This window comes from Macaca fascicularis, chromosome 8 (assembly GCF_037993035.2).
Source record: "Macaca fascicularis isolate 582-1 chromosome 8, T2T-MFA8v1.1".
Classification (NCBI taxonomy): Eukaryota; Metazoa; Chordata; class Mammalia; order Primates; family Cercopithecidae; genus Macaca; species Macaca fascicularis.
Window position 1 is genome coordinate 4776508 of NC_088382.1, and position 23782 is coordinate 4800289.

At 34.4% G+C, this 23782-nt stretch overlaps 1 protein-coding gene across 2 annotated transcripts in view; it reads right to left on the bottom strand.

The window, feature by feature from the left end:
* CSMD1 (CUB and Sushi multiple domains 1) overlaps positions 1 to 23782 on the bottom strand; it is a 2045798-nt gene that overhangs the window by 1453575 nt on the left and 568441 nt on the right. For both annotated transcript variants that reach the window (XM_005562521.5, XM_065518732.2), the window contains exon 3: positions 15727 to 15839. In XM_005562521.5, the coding sequence (XP_005562578.3) occupies positions 15727 to 15839 (113 nt within the window). The remainder of the gene's footprint in view (positions 1 to 15726; positions 15840 to 23782) is intronic.

Genomic DNA, 23782 nt, shown 5'->3' on the forward strand with positions numbered 1-23782 from the left:
TTATGTTCTGCTCGCCTGTCCTGTAACAGGCGTGACTGTGACGAGCGAGAGGGCAATTCATTCAGACTAGCTTCTGTTAGAACTGGCTGCTGGAAACAATGCCAGCAACTTTATTTTTGGTCTATTAGTAAAATGACAGCACTAATTCATTTCACAGCAGAACCCAACAGCTGTCAGATGGCAGTGAGCATAATCGTGCACACATTAGAATTTAGATATGCTGAGGAGGACTTTTCCACCGGCACCACATTCTACTGTAATGTGTTCCAAGTCCCCCCAAATGGTGCAAGTGGCTCTCCTAGTGCATTTGTCCTCAGAGAGCTCAATTCAAACAAAACAAACCCTTTGCAACTGGGCTTCCAGTTGTGACTTCAACGCACTCAAAATGACAGAATTTAGAGAAATACAGACGACAATTAGATGATTCATGAAACTCAACTTTTACTTCCCCACCCTCATAAAAATGGTACCCCAAGAGCCACAAATTTCTGATAAATCCTCTAATCAATCCTCTGGGCCATAATGAGATGGGAACAAGGACTTGGACTAGTTGGTATATTTCATTTTAAGAAGTTTAAGGAGCACAGAGTCCTGCCTTCTGTAGGCATATGAGCTTCTGAGACGGATAAGACACCCACACCCAGGAAAGTGAGGGAAGGCTGGGACTGGCCACACAATAGGAAGCACGGGCACTCCTCCTTTCCATGCCTTACACAAAAACCACACATAGAAAACGTTCAAAAGCTCGTGATGTCCAAATGATACCAGAGAATGTATTGTTTGCCAACTAAGAAAAAAATTATTTACTAGAATTCCTGAGTCGTCTGGTGTTTGATGAAGGTGACTAAAAGTTGTCTTGTCAGTTACAGCAAAACTATTAAACTGCCTGCTGTAAATACAGCTCCTGTTGAGGGCCATTTACTGTCTCTATTGTGCATTCAAAAAGAGGGTTAAATAGCAAGACCAAGCTGACCTAAAAGGGAAGAATATCTTGTTTCCTAAAGGAGGAAAATGTTCTAGCTTTGGGGTTGGGATTCCACACCATGGCTACAGGTCACCTGTCTTTGTCAATAAAGATTTATTGAAACACAGCTAAGCTCACTCTAGTATTGCCTATGGTGCTGTCATACTGTAGCAGCAGAGTTGAATAGTTACCACAGACATCAGATGAGCTGCAAAGCCAAAAGAATAACTCTGGCCCTTTACCAAAAAAGTTTGCCAGTCCTCTTTAGAGTCATCAGCCCTGGATTCCAGCTCCTCTATGCCACTGGATGTCAATGGAACATTTAAAAACTGACCTTATCTTTTGGAGTAATTTCATAGGAATAAAATCCCTGGTATAATATGTAAGGAATGAAATGGAAACATATATAATAACATTTTTTAAAACTGTCAATTGTTACTATGACTCTTGTTTAACAGGCTGGAGGCATCTTGTATTAAGGTTGCTGAAAATTCAAACAATTGAATTAAATGTGGTTAAATCAAAAGTACGTTGTAAAATGTTCATATTGTATATAATATTGTAATATAATAAATTTCATTGTACTCTGTATACAGAGTACAAAAATACGCTGTATTTTTAGTGTTTAAATTCAGCGTACAGATATCTTCCGCTAATTTTATAGAGTAATTTATAAATAAAATGATATCTCACTTAAATTTCCAGGAATTTCAGTGTTAAATATATTGGAATTCACTGTAAATACAAGTTAATTAGTGCCTTTGTCTTTGTGAATTTCGTACAAATTTAAATGTTATCCCTATATTCATAAATAGCTGTAGTTTTCCCATGATTCATGCATCTAAGCATTTCTTTAAAAACAGTCGAGTAAATACATAAATTTTGATACACGTGTCAGTATTGTGGCATATGGGAAGGTTTTGAACAAATGTGAAAGTCTTAAAAAATGAAAAATCAGATGTAGAATGTTGAAAGCTCATCTTTATGAGTTAAGATGGATAACACATCCAAAACTGAAATGTGTTCAGCATCTTATTCCTGCACAAAATCTCCCATTTGTTATCCTCCTACACCCGGCAAAAATCACAGGAGAAAACTGAAAGTCCCCACACACCAGCTGTCCACTCACTCGCCCTCCTACCCTCCCCACATGTAGCTTTCCATTCCATTATTCTAATATTCAAAAGCATGTTTTACCAAAACTATATGCCTGATTGGAAAAACAAAATGGAAACTTTGAAGATTGATTTAAATGACCACCAAAGCTTAGTCAGATGTATAAAAATCAGTGTTGCAAGCTGACAGGCCCCAGGCCATTCCTCCTTCCTTAATGGTATTATTTCTCTCTCCTCAGAAGACACAATATAAGGTTATATTATGAAAGAACCAGTGTCAAAAATGTCTTCAAGTCAGCGACTTAAAACAAACTGGGAAGCTGTCTGGAAAGGGCATATCATCCTCTACTGTCAAGAGGCATTTTACCCTATGAAAGGAGGATTCTCCATGATCAGGTTTTAGAGAAAAGAATTGGGAGAATACAAATAATTGCATGAATTACTGTCTTTTTAAATAGCTTAATTTTACTTCTATATCTCAAGCGTCTCATCAATTCTTGGACACAAAGATTTTCCTGTTTAGATTTATATTACTCTGATTTGCACGAAGGAATGAAAAGTGAAAGAAGCAATTAAAATAAGAAATGCCTCATAATGGAAAATGTACTGTATATGACACCTTTTCAAGTTGATCAAGTAAATCAATAGTTCATTTTGTTGAAACCAAGAATAAGCCCGTAGTTGACCAGCTCTCAGAATGTGAACCTTGTAGAGGTCAACAGAATATTTATTGTTCAGTGAGGCCATCAGTTGCCACTTTCTGGCTCCATTTAAAGAAAAAAAAATTGCACAATAAAGGTGGAAACTTTTTACACTAACATATACATTGAAAAATATACTTAGAAACATAGATGCTTCTTTGATACTCAGTAAACCATCAACCTTAGGTAGCAAGAACATCAGAAATAATAAATTTACATGTTGCATTCAAATTCAGAAAGGGAAATGAACTGTGAATTCTTTGTAGACTGATTGAAGAGCTCTGAAGACAAAACAAACTTGTATCACTTTGTCATTTGGGTGCAGGTTTGGCATTGAATTTACTGGATAGCAGACTGTGAAGCCTTTTTTAAAGTTTAGCATCTACATATTGCTATAGATTAATTATATTTAACGTACTATACCTATACTTTACAAAATGACCTTCAAAGGGGAGATTTTTAAAAAATTATCTACAAAATGGAAATGAATTTATGAAATTGTAATGCATTTTGCCCTAATTTAAATACTTCATATTGATTTCCAGTGTTCTCATCTTTATTTAAGTCAATGTACATCAGTGTTTTTTCTTCTCTTAATCCAAATTTATGTTGTTCTCTCACATCTTCTCCTGGAATTGCCTCAGACTAACAAAAGATAATTTACCCTGTCTCAGTGATTTTCACCCCATATTCTTGTCATTTTAGAATAAAAACAAATCAACAACAAAACAGCAGCAAGAATGCCTATCTACAGGAGTTGATATTTGAGAACAATAAAAATGTAACCCTAACCGAAATACGTAACTTGCCAGCTCATCGTAAATTCAGAACATGCCACTCAACACTTCAGCAGGAGTAAATTTGTTCTCTGCACTCTGACTTAAAAGAGTATAGATTAATCATTATTTGACTACGTTTTTTTTTTTTTTTTTTTTTTTTGTAGCATATAAACCAGATAAAGAGACAAAGCCTAGAGAAGGAGAAGGTGGGACAGAGGTAGACACAGGCTTCCCAAGAATAAGATGGCAAAGACACGTTAGAACTGGGCGTAAGTGTTCCAGGAGAATGGCAAAGAGACGTTAGAACTGGACGTAAGTGTTCCAGGAGAATGTAATATCATACATAACTTGGAAGAAATAATACTGTCCTTTTTTTTTTTTTTTTTTTTTTTTTTAAAGTTTTGAGATGGAGTCTCACTCTGTCACCCAGGCTGGAGTGCAATGGCGTGATCTCAGCTCACTACAAACTCCGCCTCCTGGGTTCAAACGATTCTCCTGCCTTAGCTTCCCAAGTAGCTGGGATTACATGCGCCGGCCACTATGCGTAGCTAATTTTTGTATCTTTAGTGGAGACGGGGTTTCACCATGTTGGCCAGGATGGTCTCGAACTCCTGACCTTGTGATCCACCCGCCTTGGCCTCCCAAAGTGCTAGGATTACAGCCATGAGCCACCGCACCCAGCCCCATACTTTATATTCTTTAACGCCATCTTCTAGGCCAATCTAGGTCAAATGGAAGGAGAAATTAAAAGTTTTCTATACAAGATACTGAACCAAACAGTTCAGATAACTAATTCTGTAAGCCTCATGCCAACTCCGTAGGGTAGGCACTATTTATTTTTCATTTATCAAGGGAAAACAAATTGAGGTAATGAGTGCTTAGTCACCAGCACAGTGGTCATACTCATAGTGACTGGGAAACTGCATGGAACTCACACCTCAGAATTCATGTGCTTACCCACATGTAAACATTTAAATTAATTTACCCTAACATTTTGCATTTCTAGCATCCAAATAGCATATAACCAATATTTGATGGTGTTTAAATAGAAAGTCATCTAATTTCTAGTTACTGTAAAAGAGAGACAAAGAGACTATTAAACATCATCCACTCTCATTTTTGCTTATTGAAGTTCATTTCAAATAGTGACCAATTTTTGTTTTCCATTTATCTAAAATTACATATTATCAAATGTAATGTTTATGCATATAAACATGGAGAAATTTGCTCCTGAGACAAGAATGTATTGGAAAAAAATAATAAAAAAGAAAAATAATAAAAAATAAAAATAATAAAAAAGAAAAATCTTGGGGGAGAAGTGGGTACAGAAGATAACATTATGATTAAGATAAAAAATGTTAAGAAATGCAAGTAGAATAACTCATGAGTTGAGAATCCCCTCTGCAATGGTTTGGATATGGTTTGTCTCCACCAAAACTTAATGGTGAAATTTCACTGTCAATGTAAAAAGGTTGGAAGATGGAGGGCTTTGAGTTTATTAGGTCAGTAAGATCAATGAATGTCTTTCTCTTCAGACTAGATTTGTTCTAGTGAGACTAGGTTAGTTATCAAAACAGTGGATTGTTATAAAGTGAGGGTGCCCCATGTCTTACCCCTTTTGCATGCATGCTTGCTTCCTCTTTTGCTTCTCCACCATGTGATACCAGTCCACCCAATTATGAGGAAACCCAAGGCCCTCTCCAAGTGTGGCCACCTAATCTTCAATCTCCCAGCCTCCATAACCATGAGATACATCTCTTTCCTTTATAAATTACCCAGTCTCAGGTAACATAGCAACACAAAATGAACTAGCAAACCCATCAAGTACAAATATCAATACATATTTTGTGATTGAAAAATGATTCTGAAATGGGCTCTTCTATGGAGTTAACTTACCCTTTACTATATTCCTTTTAGATAAGTAACTATTTCTGTGAGTGGATTTCTAACAGGAGCACCTTGTTTTCTTATATATTAAAAAATCAGCTACTGTGTTGGTCTTACAATTCATTAACTTAACCATTTGAAAAAATACATAGCAAAGGACTTTTAATTACTTGGTTCTATTTTTCATTCAAATTCCAATTAAGAACCAGAGATTCACTTAGCAGTATTAATTTCCACATTATCATCACATTTCTTACTCTGTAATGTTCATTATTTTTTTTCTGTGCTTATTGCCATGAGCTAAACAGCAGTTATATGGAGAAAAATACAGCAATCCTTCCACCCATTCCATTCTTCTCAAAAATAATTTATTTTCACAATTCACATATTCTCTTACACTTTTCTGAACACTCATTAAAGCATATGTGTGCTATATATTTGTACATATATGTAGACATTCACATACCTATGCAAGTACTTTTATATTTTTATCAAAATAAAATCATGTTCCATATACATTCACACACCTATGCAAGTACTTTTATTTATATTTTTACCAAAATGGAATTATGTTGCATTTTTTTTTCACTTTAATGTACTGTGCACATCTCCTGAGGTCAATACATATAGAACTAAAAGGAATTATTTTTAATAGTACTAGAACTTCTCATGATACCTGATAGAAAGTACACAACAACATAGCTGGGGGTGTGTGTGTGTGTGTGTGTGTGTGTGTATGTGTGTGTGTGTAGCCAGGGCAAAGGATTAGGTAAATATCTCAATGTGCCTGATATAGTCTGGATATCTGTCAATGTGCAAACCTCATGTTAAAGTGTAATCCCCAACATTGGAAGTAGGGCCTGGTAGGAGGTGAGTAGATCATAGGTGGGGGGTGGATTTCTCATAAATAGTTTAGCACCATCCCCTTGGTGCTCTCCTGGGCACAATGAAAAAGATTCACCAAAAGTGAACTGAGAAGTGTGTGGCACCTCTTACTCTTTCTCTTGCTTCTGCTTTTGCCATGTGTCACGCTGGCGCCTCCTTTGCCTTCCACCATGATTGGAAGCTTCCTGAGGCCTCACCAGAAGCCACGCAGATGCCAGTGTCATGCTTCCTGTCCAGCCTGCAGAACCGTGAGGCAATTACACCTATTTTCTTTGTAAATTACCCAGTCTCAGGTATTTCTTTGTATTAATACAAGAATGGACTAATACAGCCTCACAAGTGTAATTTGTCTTAATGAATTTGCAATGGTCTATTCCAACTGAATCAGAAACCAGATTTTGTGATACAAAGATTTATTTCCAGGGTATGTATGTTAAGTTCACATAACCAACATATAAAGACAAAGTGAAAAATTAATAAATTACAGTTCATAGGAATTAGACTATTGACATTGATACCTATACTGATATGACAGTTTTGTTGTTTTCATTTAAGTCACTCTAGGCCTGTATGTGAAGCCAAATTGTAATGGAAGGATGCCTGCCTAAACAAGGAATTCAGAACAAGAAAAAGTAAAACATAAGATAACTGACAACAATCAGATAAAAGACAGGTTGATACCTCAGGTTAACAGAGTTTATATCATCGATGGACAGAAGCCATTTTTATATTTTCAATAGTTATGAGATTTGTAACAACTTGAAATCTATACAATGTTCTTTCCAGAAAAACACACTTACAAAATTGTGCATATAATTTCACAGCTTCATGGAAAGAGGTATTTCATGACCCTCAAATTAAGTAAGTTAGATATATAGAATATGGATAGCCTCACAGTGGACCAGAATAATTAGTTAATAACCTACATTCACAACCATCCCAGGGAGGGTTGCTCAGTTGACTGCAACCATCAGGGTGCGACTGTGAGCTGGCTAAGGTTTCCTTTCCTTGAGGCTGATCCTAAATGACACAGCTTCTCCTCAGACTCTGTGCTTTTACTAGGTTCATGGGGCTGCCCAAACCAATTCTATCATTCATTCTTTTATCAGACACATTAGAAGTTACAGGTAGCATGAAAGCCTTGCTAGATTAGCTAAATTTGTTTCTTTAGGGCATTTCAGCATCTCATCATTTGATTGTCTTAAAGTTGTACTTTCAGAAGGCAATTATATCTCTGATATATCCCCACTTTTAGAAGATGTTAGTGTTCATGTACTCACAGCACTAATTCTTTTCTTTTAAAAATTATTTTATGACAGCAAGAACACTTATTATGAGATCTACCCTTATAACAAATATTCAACTGTACAAGACAGTATTGTTGACTATACATGCAATGGTGTACCACAGATCTCTGGAACTTACCCGGTGAATATTTTCAAATGTCATTTAACATTGATTAGTGGTTCTAATATAGCTAGTGTTCAAAACTCCTGCAAATGGAGGACAAAGGACAGATTTCAGTAGATTCTGGCAAATAAACCTAGAGATAGCTAAGGTGAGGCCCCTAGTTCTACTTGTTATAAAATGAGGAAGGAGTGTGTTTACAGGAAGGATACCTGGGTTTACCAGTCTAAGTTATCTAATTAGCTCAGAGAAAAGTAATTACTGAAAATTTGCATTTGTTTCAAGCTCTAGGATTGTTATAAATCTAAAACAATGTTACAGTGTGGGCTATTGGAGAGCCAGCTGCTGTTCCTGTGCTAGCACCTTCTTGAAAATGAAACATTTCTATCCTGCCAGGTGCATCATGCATGCTCCACGCTTTAATTCAGGTGGAGTTTGCATAATCACTTCAAGGGAGAAATAAATCAGTGCTGACATTCTAAATAAAGCTTTGAGCTTGAAGGGTAATAATCTAGCTGCTCTTTCTAAATCCAGATCCATAGGTGTTAAAGAAAGAAAATTCTGCTTGAGGGATGTGTCAGAGGGATATGCCACATATATTCAGCCAACAGAGGGACACTCCGGTAACAGGAAGTCCCGCCCATCCTTAGAGTTAATAACTTCCTGAAACCTGAAGAAAAGGGCCATCTAGCAGCCAAGATTCACTTTTCTCTGGTGAAAATTCAAGGACTATATAAAAGTGTAGGCCGTTTTCTTTCATAAAATAAATGTTCAATGGATTAAGAAATACTGATCACTCATTTTCTGTTTGTGAGGATTAAATTTCATGTCCTATACTGAGCAAAATTTATAAGAGGATCTGGTTATGCATGGTTTGTAAGTCATAAACTATGATCCACACTGTAGATCACATAATCTCTTGATCTTTAAATCAGTTCAGCAATTTTTTTTTTTAAGAAACTTTTGCATGAGTGGGTGTGTTCACTACAGATAAAATCAAATTCAAAGTTTTCAATTGCAATGCTTACTGGCAGTTTTCCTTTCAGGTTTCGGGGGAATATGAACTACTAGAAAAAATTAAGATGGGGTTGAGTGTAGATTTTTATCAAAAAATACTTTTGAGTATTTATCATGTGCCAAGTGTCAAGGACTCTAATTTTCCTTAGAGTTAAGTATTGCCCTCAACAGTACAAAGAGTAATGGACATAGAGTAGGCATATGAGGTGCCATCTATTGGCTTCCATTAAGTGCTGTGGGAATTCAGAATTCATTTACTCCATGTTCTGTCTTCTCCCTGTATGTATTTTGGGATATTACAACCATCACTTAAAACCAAAGGTGATAAATTGTCACATAGAAGTAGATGCAAACAAATGCTATCCCTTCATTTCACAGTCCAGTGAAAGTAATTCAGCTTTTTTGTAAAGGATCTCACAGAGTAAGTTTTCTATTGCAAGGATGAAACAATGTAAACTCAACTTTCTAACCCTGAGATAAGGCAGAAGGGCTCAGCTCCAGGCTCTCTGAACTCCAGAGAACCCAGGCTCAAGATCATCTGCCTCTGTTCCCCACTAAACTCAGCCTCCATCAACTCTGCCTCACTTCTGTGTCCCCTCTTCCTGTAAACCACATTGCTGAGTGTTCTCAAAGATAGCCATCTGTTTTTCTCCATACTTCTGCAGGTGTTCCTCCTCACTCCAGAAGATCCTTCTATTGTCTGTCTTCCTTGAGAACTTGTATTCAGGGTCTGACACAAAGTAGACATTTCGCACATGTGCCTTAAAAACACACTCGTCAGGTCATGAACCGAGCATCCACTCTGTGATGGTCTCTACATAGCCCATGTAGACCTGGTCTTTCCCTTGCTCTTTTGCTCTGTTTTATAAAGCCAGAATGACTACTGAGTCACATCAATTACACCAATGTTCTCTTCGATTGTTTCATTCTCCTTCACTAGTCACTGAGAATAAGCACTATTCATTTCATCTTTGTATTCCCGTAATTTAACTCAGTATTGTGTCTCTGTTAGAGGCCCTGTGAATGCTGAGTAAATAAATGAAAGAAGAAATGAATGAGCAAATCTGTGTATCCAATTACACGTGTGCATGTGTAAGTATGGACAGCCATGTGTGTGGGCACATATGTGTACATGTGTGCATTTTGAGTGTGAATTTGTGTGTGTGTATACATAAATAAAATATATACAAGAGGAAACAGTTGTATAAAGATTGCAACTTCTGTAGATACATAGACATGTGGATAATTTCTGCTTTCATTCCCTAGCACCCATGGGATCTTGGGAAACTAAAATACTGTAGTTAACTACTTCACTTTCTCTACCTGATAATAATAGGTCACCTTATTTCACTTAGACAATTTCTGTGAAGATTTAATAAGAAAAGGCATGTATGAGCTTTACACCATCCTGGGCATATCTGTCTATCTGTCTATTCACCTACCTACCTAACTACCAACCAATCTATCTACCTAACCATCCATCCATTCTTAATCTATCCATTATCTATCTATCATATATCTAGCTTACACATCTGTTCATTTTTAATTCATCCATCACCTATATATCCATCTATTTACCATCTACCTATATTACCATCCATTTTCTTCATCATCTATCCATCTACCTATCTACCTTTCTATCTATTCACACATACACTTTAAAGAGAACACAATATTGTAATTGATAGAATGAATGATTTTAAGACAAAAACATAAAAGAATACAATTCCTTTAGATTTCACTGAGTTCTTTAGACCACATCCATGGGCAAATGCTTTTCCCATTCCAACCAATAAGCAATTTTATTTATATGAAAAATAATTTCTGCCACAAGCAAAATTTTGCTATTTAGTAATACTGAAATCTCTCACTATACCCCCAGTATTTAGTCATTAAAATGTAAGATACTTTCAGATTCTTAGAGATTTTATGCATAAAATTTAAAACCTAATATCCAGAATCTATAAAGAACTCAATCAAATTTACAAGAAAGAAACAACCCCATCAAAAAGTGGGCAAAGGATTATGAACAGACACTTCTCAAAAGAAGACATTCATACAGCCAACAGACACATGAAAAAATGCTCATCATCACTAGCCATCAGAGAAATGCAAGTCAAAACCACAATGAGATACCATCTCACACCAGTTAGAATGGCAATCATTAAAAAAGTCAGGAAACACCATATACTGGAGAAGATATGGAGAAATAGGAACACTTTTACACTGTTGGTGGGACTGTAAACTAGTTCAACCATTGTGGAAAACAGTGTGGCGATTCCTCAAGGATCTAGAACTAAAAATACCATTTGACCCAGCCATCCCATTACTGGGTATATACCCAAAGGATTATAAGTCATCCTGCTATAAAGACACACGCACACGTATGTTTACTGCGGCACTATTCACAATAGCAAAGACTTGGAATCAACCCAAATGTCCATCAGTGACAGACTGGATTAAGAAAATGTGGCACATATACACCATGGAATACTATGCAGCCATAAAATAGGATGAGTTCGTGTCCTTTGTAGGGACATGGATGCACCTGGAAACCATCATTCTCAGCAAACTATTGCAAGAACAGAAAACCAAACACCGCATGTTCTCACTCATAGGTGGGAACTGAACAATGAGATCACTTGGACACAGGAAGGGGAGCATCACACACCGGGTCCTATTGTGGGGAGGGGGTAGAGGGGAGGGATAGCATTAGGATATATACTTAATGTAAATGACGAGTTAATGGATGCAGCACACCAACATGGCACATGTATACATATGTAACAAACCTGCATGTTGTGCACATATACCCTAAAACAAAGTATAATAAAAAAAATTAAAACCAATTTATTTACAGATGGTCCCTAGGGAAGCTGAGGCAAATGTTGAGTATATAAAATTAGTATGTTAAAATAAACATGTGATACTTGTGTTTGCATTTAAGAATTCTCTTTTTAACTACCATGTCAGTTATGATATTTAAAGGAATCTTAATAGATTCCTAACATTCTTATCAGCTTTGCTTTAATCAATAATCCAATTTAACCTTTCTTCTGCCTTGTCAATTTGATTATAAATATCTGTATCAAAATGCATAATAATTTCATTCAGATTTATTTCAAAACCTGCCATCCCATGAATAAAGTCTTTGCCAATTGTTACGAAAAACTGTGTCCAATCTATAGAATTGCCTTATGCTACGGAGAAAAGTTCTATACAAAGCAAGTAGTGATTCTAGTTAACAAATATTGGAGTCACTATTTCGATTCAGAGTTGGTGCTTTCTATCCAAAAAAAGTTGTATTATGTACAAAAATTATATTTTCCAAAAGCTAGTGGATCAAAAAGAATACAACTTCAAAAAAACCTTATTTTACTTACAAAATGAACTAAAAAGTCAACCTAAATTATTGCAATTCATACAAGCTAGATTTTAAAAATATAACCAATATTTAAATTATTGAAGTCCATTGTACAAATAATTTCCCAAATAGTTTCCAAAACATTTGAAATTATATTCATTAAAAATAAAGCTGTGCATTAAAATTGACAATATTTAGTCCTTAGAACCAAAATAATGAACATTTTGAGTCTAAGAGTTTTGATAATAGATTCTCATGTTTCCAACATTTAGCTTACATTTTTACTAATAAGAAAAACCATTATAAAATAGATCAATTCTTTTTTAAAACTTAAAGACAGAAAAAGTGCATCAGAGAGAGAGGTTTTTCGGGGAACAATTTTTAGATGACTGTGTATCACCCAGTCCATATATTTTCTTCAATGTCCTCAAGTCTAATATTTGTCAGCCTTTGTCTCATGTCAATTTTCTTCCTAGATGTTTCTCTTAAAACATAGGTAAGCTTGATGACAAAATAATGTTTTTTAATACTTGAGATTATGGTAAAAGAAGAACAATACACAAATAAAATTTATAGACATAGTACTTCAAAATTGGGCACATGGAGGAAATTTAATAGTAATCTTATTATAACTTATATATAATCCTAGTATTTTCTGTTATAAATTTATCAAAGACAGCTATGCAACGTTGTTGGTTCACAATGAAGACTAATGTCCAAGTATAGAACTAGCAAGTAAAATCTTACAACACTGAATTAAGTTAGTAACTTCAATTTTATTCTATATTTAGCAGTTAAAATGTGTTAATTTTAATATATACACTTAATTACTAAGACTTGCTAAGGTCTATATTCAGAAAGTCAAACACTCTAAATAATCAATGTTAGTATAAAATTTGTCAGTGTTCCCACTGGATTTCCAGAGTTAAATTCAATGAACAAACACGTTAATTACAATATTTTAATTTATTGTTTCTATTCTCATTATGTAGCGTAATAGTTCCACGTATGAATAATAATTTATGTAAATAATGCCTATTCCAAAGTACTGCCAGAAAACACTTGAGTTCTTTGTTCGGATTATGTTTGTTCCCAAGGTGATCATGTTTACACAGATCTTACATGTTCAGAAGATTCTTCTCCTTTCAAGACAATAAATTTCCACTAAAAATTTATGCAGCAGTCAGGTAATACTACCAAAATTCCACGTTTTAAATTAAAAAATGAATTTATTATAATATGAAAGCTCATTTTATATCTAAATCCAGTTGCCTTTATAGGTCTTGGATTATATATCAGTATTTTATTCTATTATTTGACTCATACAAATTACTTGACGGGTCAAATAACAGAATCCCTGGGCAGTCTCTTCAAAATAAGAACTGATGGGAAAGGAGGAAATCTCAGATATCAGAAAGAGAATTTTGTGATTCTAAAGCAACTTGAGATATTTTTCTAATCATCATTGATTCTGCTTATATACATATATGAATAGGTGTATTTGCTTATGTCATGCACTTTTAATAAATTCTCACTTTTTCCCATGACATTGCCTTGGTAAGTTACAGTTGTCTAAAGTTTATGGGTAAAGTATTTGGTACTTGCAATAAAAATTGCTATAAAAACTCTCCTCTAGATTATCTTATCTTTACTCTTCTACTTAAGACTATAATTGACAATTTTTCTCCTAATAATACACACTCATTTTTGCAGGAGACCTTGAAGATAACTGATAAATAGTTTTAAACACACAGATATTAAATACTGGATACAATTTCAGTTTAGCCAACAAAGCACCTTTTTAACAGGGTTTTTTTTTTCTTTTAAAACATAGGTTTGGCTTTACTTGTAAACATCAGACTATAATATCACCATTTCAAATCGAAATATCACAAAAACATTTTCTACATAGCCACATTAAAAAATAAATACAGGTAACTTATGACCCTATTCCATTTTCTAGAAAGTTTTCCAGTTGTTCTTTTGGAGTAACACAGAAATATTTTTCCAACATAGACGATCTTGCCCTATCTTCTTTATTATACCATCATGACCACCAGTTAAGCCAACAATAGCCCAGAAATATTTGATAGAACTATTCACGTGGTAATTTCTCAACAGCAAAGGAATTTTCACAACATTTATTTTGGGAACCTAGCAAGACTTCGTTTTCAACTGTCAACTTTATCAGGAGTGGAGAAAAATTGCCAAGTTTTCTAAAATGTGGAAGCATTATCTATTTTTTAAACAAATATTGTACATTAACTGGACAAAATATGCTTGGCATAGAGCAGGTATGGATTGCTTTAGAGATGCTTTTTTAATATTCTGCAAAAAAATGAAATTATGTGAATTTAGGGTTTATATGCAGTGGTACCTTGATATAATCAAAACTGAGCACTAATAACATCCATTGATCTTAAAGTAGCCCATTGCTTTCCAAAGATTAACTTATCCCTTGATAGTGTTGTACTTAAAGGTGATAGACCCTTTCCAGCCACTGATGCTGGCTTATGCACAAATGCAGTGGCCCGAACGACGTTAGAGGCAGAATCTCCCACCATTCTCAGCATTATTCCACATGTAACTTTAAGTGAGAGGATGAGTCGGTATATTCCTATGTCTCTGCAAAGAGAACCTTCCACCCTTTTATTTTCTGATAATTTCACTACAGCCAAACTCACTTGCACAAACCACATGTAGATTTTAACTTTCCACAAAATACTATTGTTCCCTAAAGGCAGAGCATTCCCAATAAGAATATGTAATTTGTGACTTAGCAGAGAACGACATCCAAAGTAAACAGTGTGTGTTGCAAATAGGAATTGGTTTACACCTCTACCCACAGATTGCTTAAGTTTACAGACTCCAGAGTTTGTGTTACAGACAATAGCTCTTACATGACATGTAAAAGACAATTTAAATTTCCATGCAAAACAGTACTAAAGTAGATATAAGTCAGCCTTTAAAGCATTAACTAGTTCAATTTCTTAAAACCTAATACTTGAAGTGATAATTTCATTTTCCAAAGTTCTATCTTTGCCTTTTAAAAAAAATCCTGCCAAAAGCTACTTTAATAATGATAGCCATACCCCAAAGGCATCTCGGCACCAAATCCGAAGACATGAAAACAAATAAAATCTCTACGCCTTGCATGATCAAACAACAGTAAAAGCAAATTATCTCTATTAAATATTTCAGCTTTGACCACAAAAGCTCATTTAATGAAATTTCCTTTACTCAAGCACTATCAGTATAATTGTCCAACCAAAAATTTAATAAAGCTCTTCTGCATTAAAAATGAACTCTTTGCCACATAAGAGGGCTATTCAGACTTCTCAAAACTTATTCACCACAAGTTAATAAAAAGAAAACCCAAACAAGAAAAGTTCTAGTGATAAGAAAAAAAATTGTGAACATGTTTTAGGCTGGAAAGTTTGGCGATTTTAACAGTGTTATCCAATGCCACTGTATTACACCGAAGCCAAATGTCTACACCATGAAACGACCTGTGACAGCAGCGTAATTTTTCATTGTTAACCCAGAGTGGTATGTGTTAGATCATTTGGACAGTGAATGCATGTGCAAAACACAACCAATCTCCTACCTTCATATAATGCTTTAAAACCTTGGGCACTCACAGCGAAGTCTGTTGTGAACCACAGAGTGAGGATAGATCCTGTACTCACTATAGAGGATGGCAGCTGAAATCCCGATAATCTAAATTAAAAAACAAACAAAAAAGACACGAAGAGAGTTAAAAGCATGAATTTATCAAAAAAGCTTATTTGATGAAGTCACTGAATAACTTTAACAGTGGTATATTCACTTGAAGTATGACATTAAACACTTAATCCGTACACATGGCTTTGGTTGGTAGGTATTTGAAATTAAACATTTTCAAGTATCAGAGTTTGTTTATTTAAATAACTTTTGAGAAAATTTCTTCTTGAAAATTCTTGCTTATATAATACGCCGTTGTCTTAAATGCTCCTTGGTTTTGTATGGCAATAATTTACCGCCAACATTTTTTTAAATTTAAATTTAAATTTTAAGTTCTGGCATACATGTGCAATATGTGCAGGTTTATTATGCAGGTTAAGGTGTGTAATGGTGGTTTGCTGCACCTCTGAAGCCATCATGTAGGTATTAAGCCCAGCATGCATTATCTATTTTTCCTAATTCACTGTTCTTAAATTTTTTCTAATTAAAAAGAAAAATATGACAGGAAAAGCGTGTGCATGTGTGGTCATGAAACAATCTGTGTTTCAGCTGGATTCCAAGCAGTGCTCTTAGGGAAAGTGAGTGAGATGATCAGGATGGCAAAGGCCCAGTGCAACAGGCTGTGAGCTGTCCAGAGGGCAAATCAATCCTGACACAGCTCTGTGATCCACAATGGGACTCCCAACATAAGAATGCTAAAAATACCCACATTCTGGTGTAGCTTATTTTGTAATGTCATAAAATCTACAAACGCCTGTGCTGTGGAGGCTGGTCTGTCCTTTTTCACCCTCCTAGGAGCCTTCCTCCCTCCCTGTCTTTTGGTTTATCACCTTTCCTATCTGTTACAATTCACAGGGATCTTCACCAGCTCTCAAATTGTATTCATTTTTGTAAACTGCAGTATCCGCTGTCTGCTTTTTTTTAAATTCAATTCCCTTAAAGACACTCATTTGTTCTTTTTATTTTTTCCCATTGGATGCCAATCCTAACCACTTCCAGACAGTCCATTCACATGAAGAAGTAAATGACTGATGAACAGAAAAAGACCTGTCATACCAGCAGACACTGCTTTGTGGTTTATATGTTATTGAACACAATACAAAAGACAAGTCAGTGAAGCAAACATTGCTTTAAGAAAGCAAACAGTGAGTTTAAATCCTCCTGTGACTCTGTGACTGAAGACCAGCAAGAATACAGAACTCATCAACCCTCCACAACAGTATTTAATCAATATTTATAGAACACTTTATCCAACAAGAACAGAGTACGCATGTATTTCAAGTGCCCATAGAACATATACCAAGATAAACCATATTTGAGGCCATAAAAACAAACTTCAATACATTTAAAATAACCAAAATCATATAGCATCTATTCTCTGACCACACAGTGGAATCAAATTAGAAATCAGTAAGATAAAAATGACAGAAAAATATATAATTACTTGGAAAATGAACAGCACGCTTCTAAATAATCCATGGGTCAAAGAGGAAGTCTCAAGGAAAATAAAAATATAGATAAACTCTATGAAAATATAAAATACAACATATTAAACTTTGTAAGACTCAGCTAAGTAGTGCTGAGAAGGTAATCAGTAGCACTAAAAACAGAACTTAGAAAAGAGAAAAACTCCCAAATCCCTAATCCAAATTCTCATTGAAAGAACTGTAAAAGGAAAAAAAAACACACAAATCAATCAAACTAAAGGAAACAGAAAGCAAAATAAATAAATAAATAAATAAATAAATAAATAAGAAAAGTACAGAAATCAATAAAATTGAAAGAAAAAAACAACAAATAATGAAAAAAAGAGCCAGTACTTTGGGAAAAAAAATCATTAAAATTGACAAAGACTGACTAAATAATTGGGAGTTTCAGAAGGTACAAGTAGTCATTGTTAGTCATTAAACATCAAATATTACTATGAACTCAGAAGACATCAAAAAAATAAAAAAGTTACTACAGAAACTACATATGTAAGATTGGCAACTAAGAAAATATGGGTCACTAACTCAAAAAAAAAAACTATTACAACTAACCAATGAAGAAATACATAATGTGAATTACCATATAGCTATTAAAACTTACCCCAAATATCCAGTTCCAAATGTTGCTACTGGAGAATTCAACCTTTAAATAATCAACACCATTTGTACACACTTTAAAGAATTAACACTAATTGTACACAGTCTCTTCCAGAAAGTGTAAGTGGATGGAATGCTTTTCTAGTAATTTTGTGGCATTGACACTATCCTTTCCCTTATGGGCTGAATTATGCTCCTCCCACCAATTCATACATCGAAGCCCTAACCCCCAACATAACTGTATTTGGAAACAGGGCTTTACAGAGGTAATTATAGTTAAATGATGTTGAAGAATTAGGACTCTGATCCCACAGGATTAGTGTTCGTTAAAAATAGGAAAAGAGAAGAATACCTTTCTCCCTGGACACATACTGATAAAAGACCATGTGAGCATGGAGCAGGAAGGCTGCTGTCTACAAGTTAGGAAGAGAGCCCTCACCAGGAACTGACTATTCCGGACCCTGATCTCAGACTTTCAGTCTCCAAAAGTGTGAAAAAGTAAAACTGTATTTCTTAGTCCCCATAACTTATAGTATTTTGTTATGGCGGCCTAAGTAGACTAAGACACTCTGATATCAAAATCAGATAAACACAGATAAAAGAAAAACAGTATCTCTCATGCATATAGATGCAAAAATCCTTAACAAAATAAGAGAAAACAGAAGTAGGCAAGATAAGAATTATACACCATGAACAAATGGTGTTTATTAGAGGAATATAAGAAAGGTCCAATCTTTGAAAATTAATCAATATAATCTGCAATCTTAATGGGCTAACAAAGAAAAATCACAAGATCATAGTAATCCTTGTAGAAGAAAAAAACATTTGACAATAATAATCACTGAATCATGAGAAAAGTTCTACAGTAAAATATGATTGGAGGGAATCTTCTCCAAGTTGACAAAGAATATCTCCACACATACACACACACACACACAAAAAAAAGCCTAAAGATAACATTTTACTTAGTGGTGAAAGACTGCATGCTTCTGCGTAAGACTGGGAACAAGTCAAGAAATATCTGCTTTGAACAGTTGTATTCAATATTGTGCTGGAATATCCTACAAATATGATAATACAAGAAAAGAAAATAAATGCATACAGGTCAGAAAGGAATAAATAAATTTACCACTATTTGAAGACAGCATGATGACCTTTATAGAAAATGCCAAGGAATCTACAAGAAAACTTGTAGAGCTAATACTTGATATCATCACATGTGCAGGGCACACAATGAACATACAAAAATCTATAGTATTTCTGCATACTAGTAATAAACACATTAACATCAAAATGTGAAATACATAAATCACAATAGCTCAAAAAAGAAAAGTTTTTGTATAAATACAGTAAGATATGCCCAACAGTGTATACAGAAAAATACACAACACTAAGAAAAAATTCAAAGAAACGCTAAATAAATGGAGAGGTATACCATGTTAATAGATTGGAAGACTCAAGGTAAAGATATAGGTTATTTCCAAATTGATATACAGGTTTTACACAATTTATATCAAAATCCCAGCAAGAATTTTTGAAGATATAGCAAGATCTTTTTAAAATGTGTATGAGAAGGCAAAAAAGAAAAAAATAGAATAGCTCGAACAATTTTGTGAGAGAAGAATAAAGTAGGAAAAATAGTTTACCTGATTTCAAGACTTATTTTACATCTACAACAATTAAGACTATTTGGTATTGGCAGATTGGCAAAGAAATAAACCCATAGCTCATGGATCAGAACAAAGAACCCAGAAATAGACCTAAACAAGTATCTCCAATTTGTTTTCAACAGATTCAAAAGAAATTGCATAGAATAAATCAACAAATTATGATTAAACAATTGGATTACAAATATACATGTAAAATGTAAAGCAATTAGGCTCTTAGAAAAAAAAAATAGGGGAAGTCTTCTGAGTCTAGGGCTACAAAGAGTTTCTATACTTGACACCAAAATTACAATCCAGAAAAAGAAAAGTTAATAAATCGGATTTCATAAAATTTAAAAACTTTGCTCTGCAAAAGACCCTATTAAGAGGATAAACATGTATGCTGCAGACTGGGAGAACACACGTGCAAGCCAAATATCTGACAAAAGACAAGTATCTAGAATATACAATTAACCTCAAGACTCAACAGCAAAAGACAATCTATTTAGAAAATAGACGACAAGCATAAGAGTCATGTGACCTAAAGGACATCTAGACGGCAGATAAGCACATGAATATTTTACTCTACATCAATAGACATTAGAGGAATGCAAATTAAAACCACAGAGAAATACCATCCTGGGAGGTCACCATCCGTATGGAAACCTCTCCTACCAGGTAGAGGTGGTGAGGACAGAATTGACACAATGGAGAAGTTCAGAATGGCTGAAATAAAAATAAATAATGACAACATCACATGCTGACTAGAATGTGGAGAAAACTGATTGCTCTTGTATTGCTGGTGGAAATATAAAATGGTACAGCCATTTTCTGTAGAAAACAGAAAACTTCTGGAGAAGTTTGGTATTTCCTTTAAAAACGAAACATGCAACTGCCATCTGATCTAACAATTGTTCTACTTTGCAGATGCCCTAGAAATGCTCATGATTGGAAACAGTCCCTATCTTGATTGTAATACATCAATATTCGGTAGTGTAATTATTGTACAATTGTTCTTCTTTGCAGTTGCCCCAGAAATTCTCATGATAGGAAACAGTCCCTACCTTCACCATAATACATCAATATTCTGGTAGTGTAATTATTGTACCACAGTTTTGCAAGTGGCTTCCACTGGAGAAACTGGTATACAGTACACAGAAACTCTTTGTATAATGTCTTTTAACTACATGTGAATCTATAATGATCTCAAATAATTAAATACATTGGAAAGGTTGAGACTGAGAGGTACTCAAGAACATATTAAGATGAAAATAATCTAGTAACCAAAATAATGCTATTTAATAACAAAACGTAAGTTCTAAAAGTAAGTTGAACAAAAACTATTGAGGATAATTTCATTTAGTAAATGCCCATCTTGAAGTTTTACATATCTATTCGCATAAGTTTAGGTACAAAATAATGTGATAGCACTTTAAATACAATTTCATGTCCCTTTTAATTATTAAGTTTTATAAAGATTTGTGATTATGAAGGGGTGTGGTCAAATGATATTAGTTCAGGAAGTAGGAACAAGATACTAAGGGATTTTTAAAACCAATGTCATAGGACTACTGTTTGGAGGTTTGGGGTAATTTAATATTTACATATGTAGGTAAAATACAGGCATGTGATCTGATTTCAAATAGCTGGAATGAAATGGATTCATTCATGTGTGCAAAAAAATGGAGTCCAACATTAGTTGACAGGGATGTGGAAGGATGAGTGGATCCAATTGATCATAAAGCTTTCAAGAGCTAAATTTGTGATTAAATGTTAACGGCCATTTACTCCACACTGGCTGAGAGTGAGGAATCGTTTAAGGAGCTGGCAAGACTCACTCCTTGGTGGCTCACACATGTGCTCCTGAGGATGCTAAAGTACTTCTCTGAGGATCTTGTCCATGAGGACCTTTGCAATACATTTTATTCCTGTCTGCCTCACTTTGAGGAATCCCTTGCTTCTTACAAGCAACTGGCTTATTTTCAACATATAGTAAATTATGAAGCAGAAATATTATGAAGCAGAAATATTTTGAAGTAAAATGGAATATTTTGAAGTAAATCCCAACAATCCACACAGGTGTCTTGCAGTAGCGAGTCTTCCTTCTGTCATTCAGATTTGACGGTCCAGGGTAGTATGGGGATATCTTAGTATACATAAAATTATTGACAAACTTTGAATATTTCAACAGAAATATGACATATATGTTACACCCTATTGTAATTTTTCAGTGTTCTTAAAAAAATACAAGCATGCTAAAGTATCTTCATTTTAGAGAGCTAGACATAGCCCAAAATTAAAGACATATACATTAAAACATTTTAAAATGTGTTTTCCAAATCTCCAAGGGAGTATGAAATTTTACTAAAGAAAAGCTGTCCATAAATAAAAGGAATTATTTTGAAATGCAAAAAAACTTATTGCCTATGGATGTGACAGACAGACTGACATTAATTTCCAAATGGCATATACAGAGGTTTGGTAATCAGGAAATAGACTGCATTCTGTAAATTCAGAAGCCTTATATCTATAGTTATTGGACTAGTAGTTTTTCAGTAAAATAGCTTATTTTCTATAAGTTATTCCAAATTCTGTTGTAGAATTCATCCAAAATTGATTGTAGGTATAAAAAGTTTTTAAAAATTATAGAGTATATAGTACATAATTTTGAAAATCCTTTATGTATTTTATATATAGTATATATAGTAAACCTTTTTATATACTATAGTTTATATGTGAGATACATAGCAAACATATATTTTATAAAGACAATATTTTATACTGTATTTATAGTACATTTACTATACTATAGTGTAGTATTTATACACAGTATTTATACACAGTATTTATGTACAGTATAGTATACTATATATTGTTTACTATATAATATAGTAACAGTAATATATTGTTATTCATATTTTATAGTAATATTTTATTATACAATATAGTAATATTTTATATTACTATATGCTATATATTTTATTATACAATGTAGTAATATAGTAATATTTTATATTACAATAAAAATATGATTTTATATAATATAGTAATATAGTATTACCTAATACATAGTATACTATATTATGCACTATATTATAGCAGAATTAAAAGTGAGAAGGGGTATTAGTACCAGATGTCAGGTGTTTCAGCTTTTTATTTTGTATAGAAGAGAACTTATGATTAGAAATATTTGGTCACTCAGTAAGGTTTGCCTGGTCTAGGGATGGGGACAATTTGGACAACAAGAAGTGATCAGTGATCATGTCCCCGCGAGAACTGTTGTGGACAGAACAGCCCCAGAGAGCTTGGGAGATCTAAGAGCACAGGTGGCTGTGGCTCCTGGGAGGTCATCATCCTTATGGAAAGCCTCTCCTACCAGGTAGAGGTGGTGAGGACAGAATGGACACAATGAAGAAGTCCAGATGGATGTGCAGGGGCCATCTAACAATTCCTGAGCCCGAGAGAGGCACACATGGTGCCCTGCATGGTCCTCAGTACAACAGATCACTTGAGTTACGTGGCCTCGGTAAGCAGGTCTTGGTGCTGGTGACAAAATACTGGATGCAATGAGTTACATGTCATATTGCATCAGGACACGGCAGAGGGTGATCTGGAACCAGACACTTTCTCAACCCCCAGTACCTTGGGGTCATATAACTCTCTTGGACTTAGATACCAACCAGCGAAGATGGAATCAAGCAGGCAAGGTTCAGAAAAGACTGAATCAAATACATACACACACACACACACAGTGAATCACATGAGTGTATATACATTTGACCAGATTAAAATTTCTGCCATCATTTGGAGAGAGACCCAAAGTAAAAATTATTGTAAACTCCATGTAATAATGACATTATTTTTATACCTTAACTTTGGCCTCAGTAAACAGTACCTATTACATTTATTTATTTTTCTGTTCTCTTCAGCATATCACTAATTTGAAACCATTAATATAAAGTATATAAATCTCTCAATATAAACTTCAATTACAGATTTTTATCACAATGTATAACCCATACAAATATACACATGTTTAAGCTACTGTATAATTCTTTTTCTTAAAACCTTGTTGAATTTTAAACTCAGGGATCGCTACTTAATATAATGTCTCTAGGATACAGACTGCCCTTTATTTAAGGCACTTTAAAGTTAGAGTTTCAAACGTTTTTCTGACTCCTCTCTGTGACACCTGATTGGCCCAGTAGTA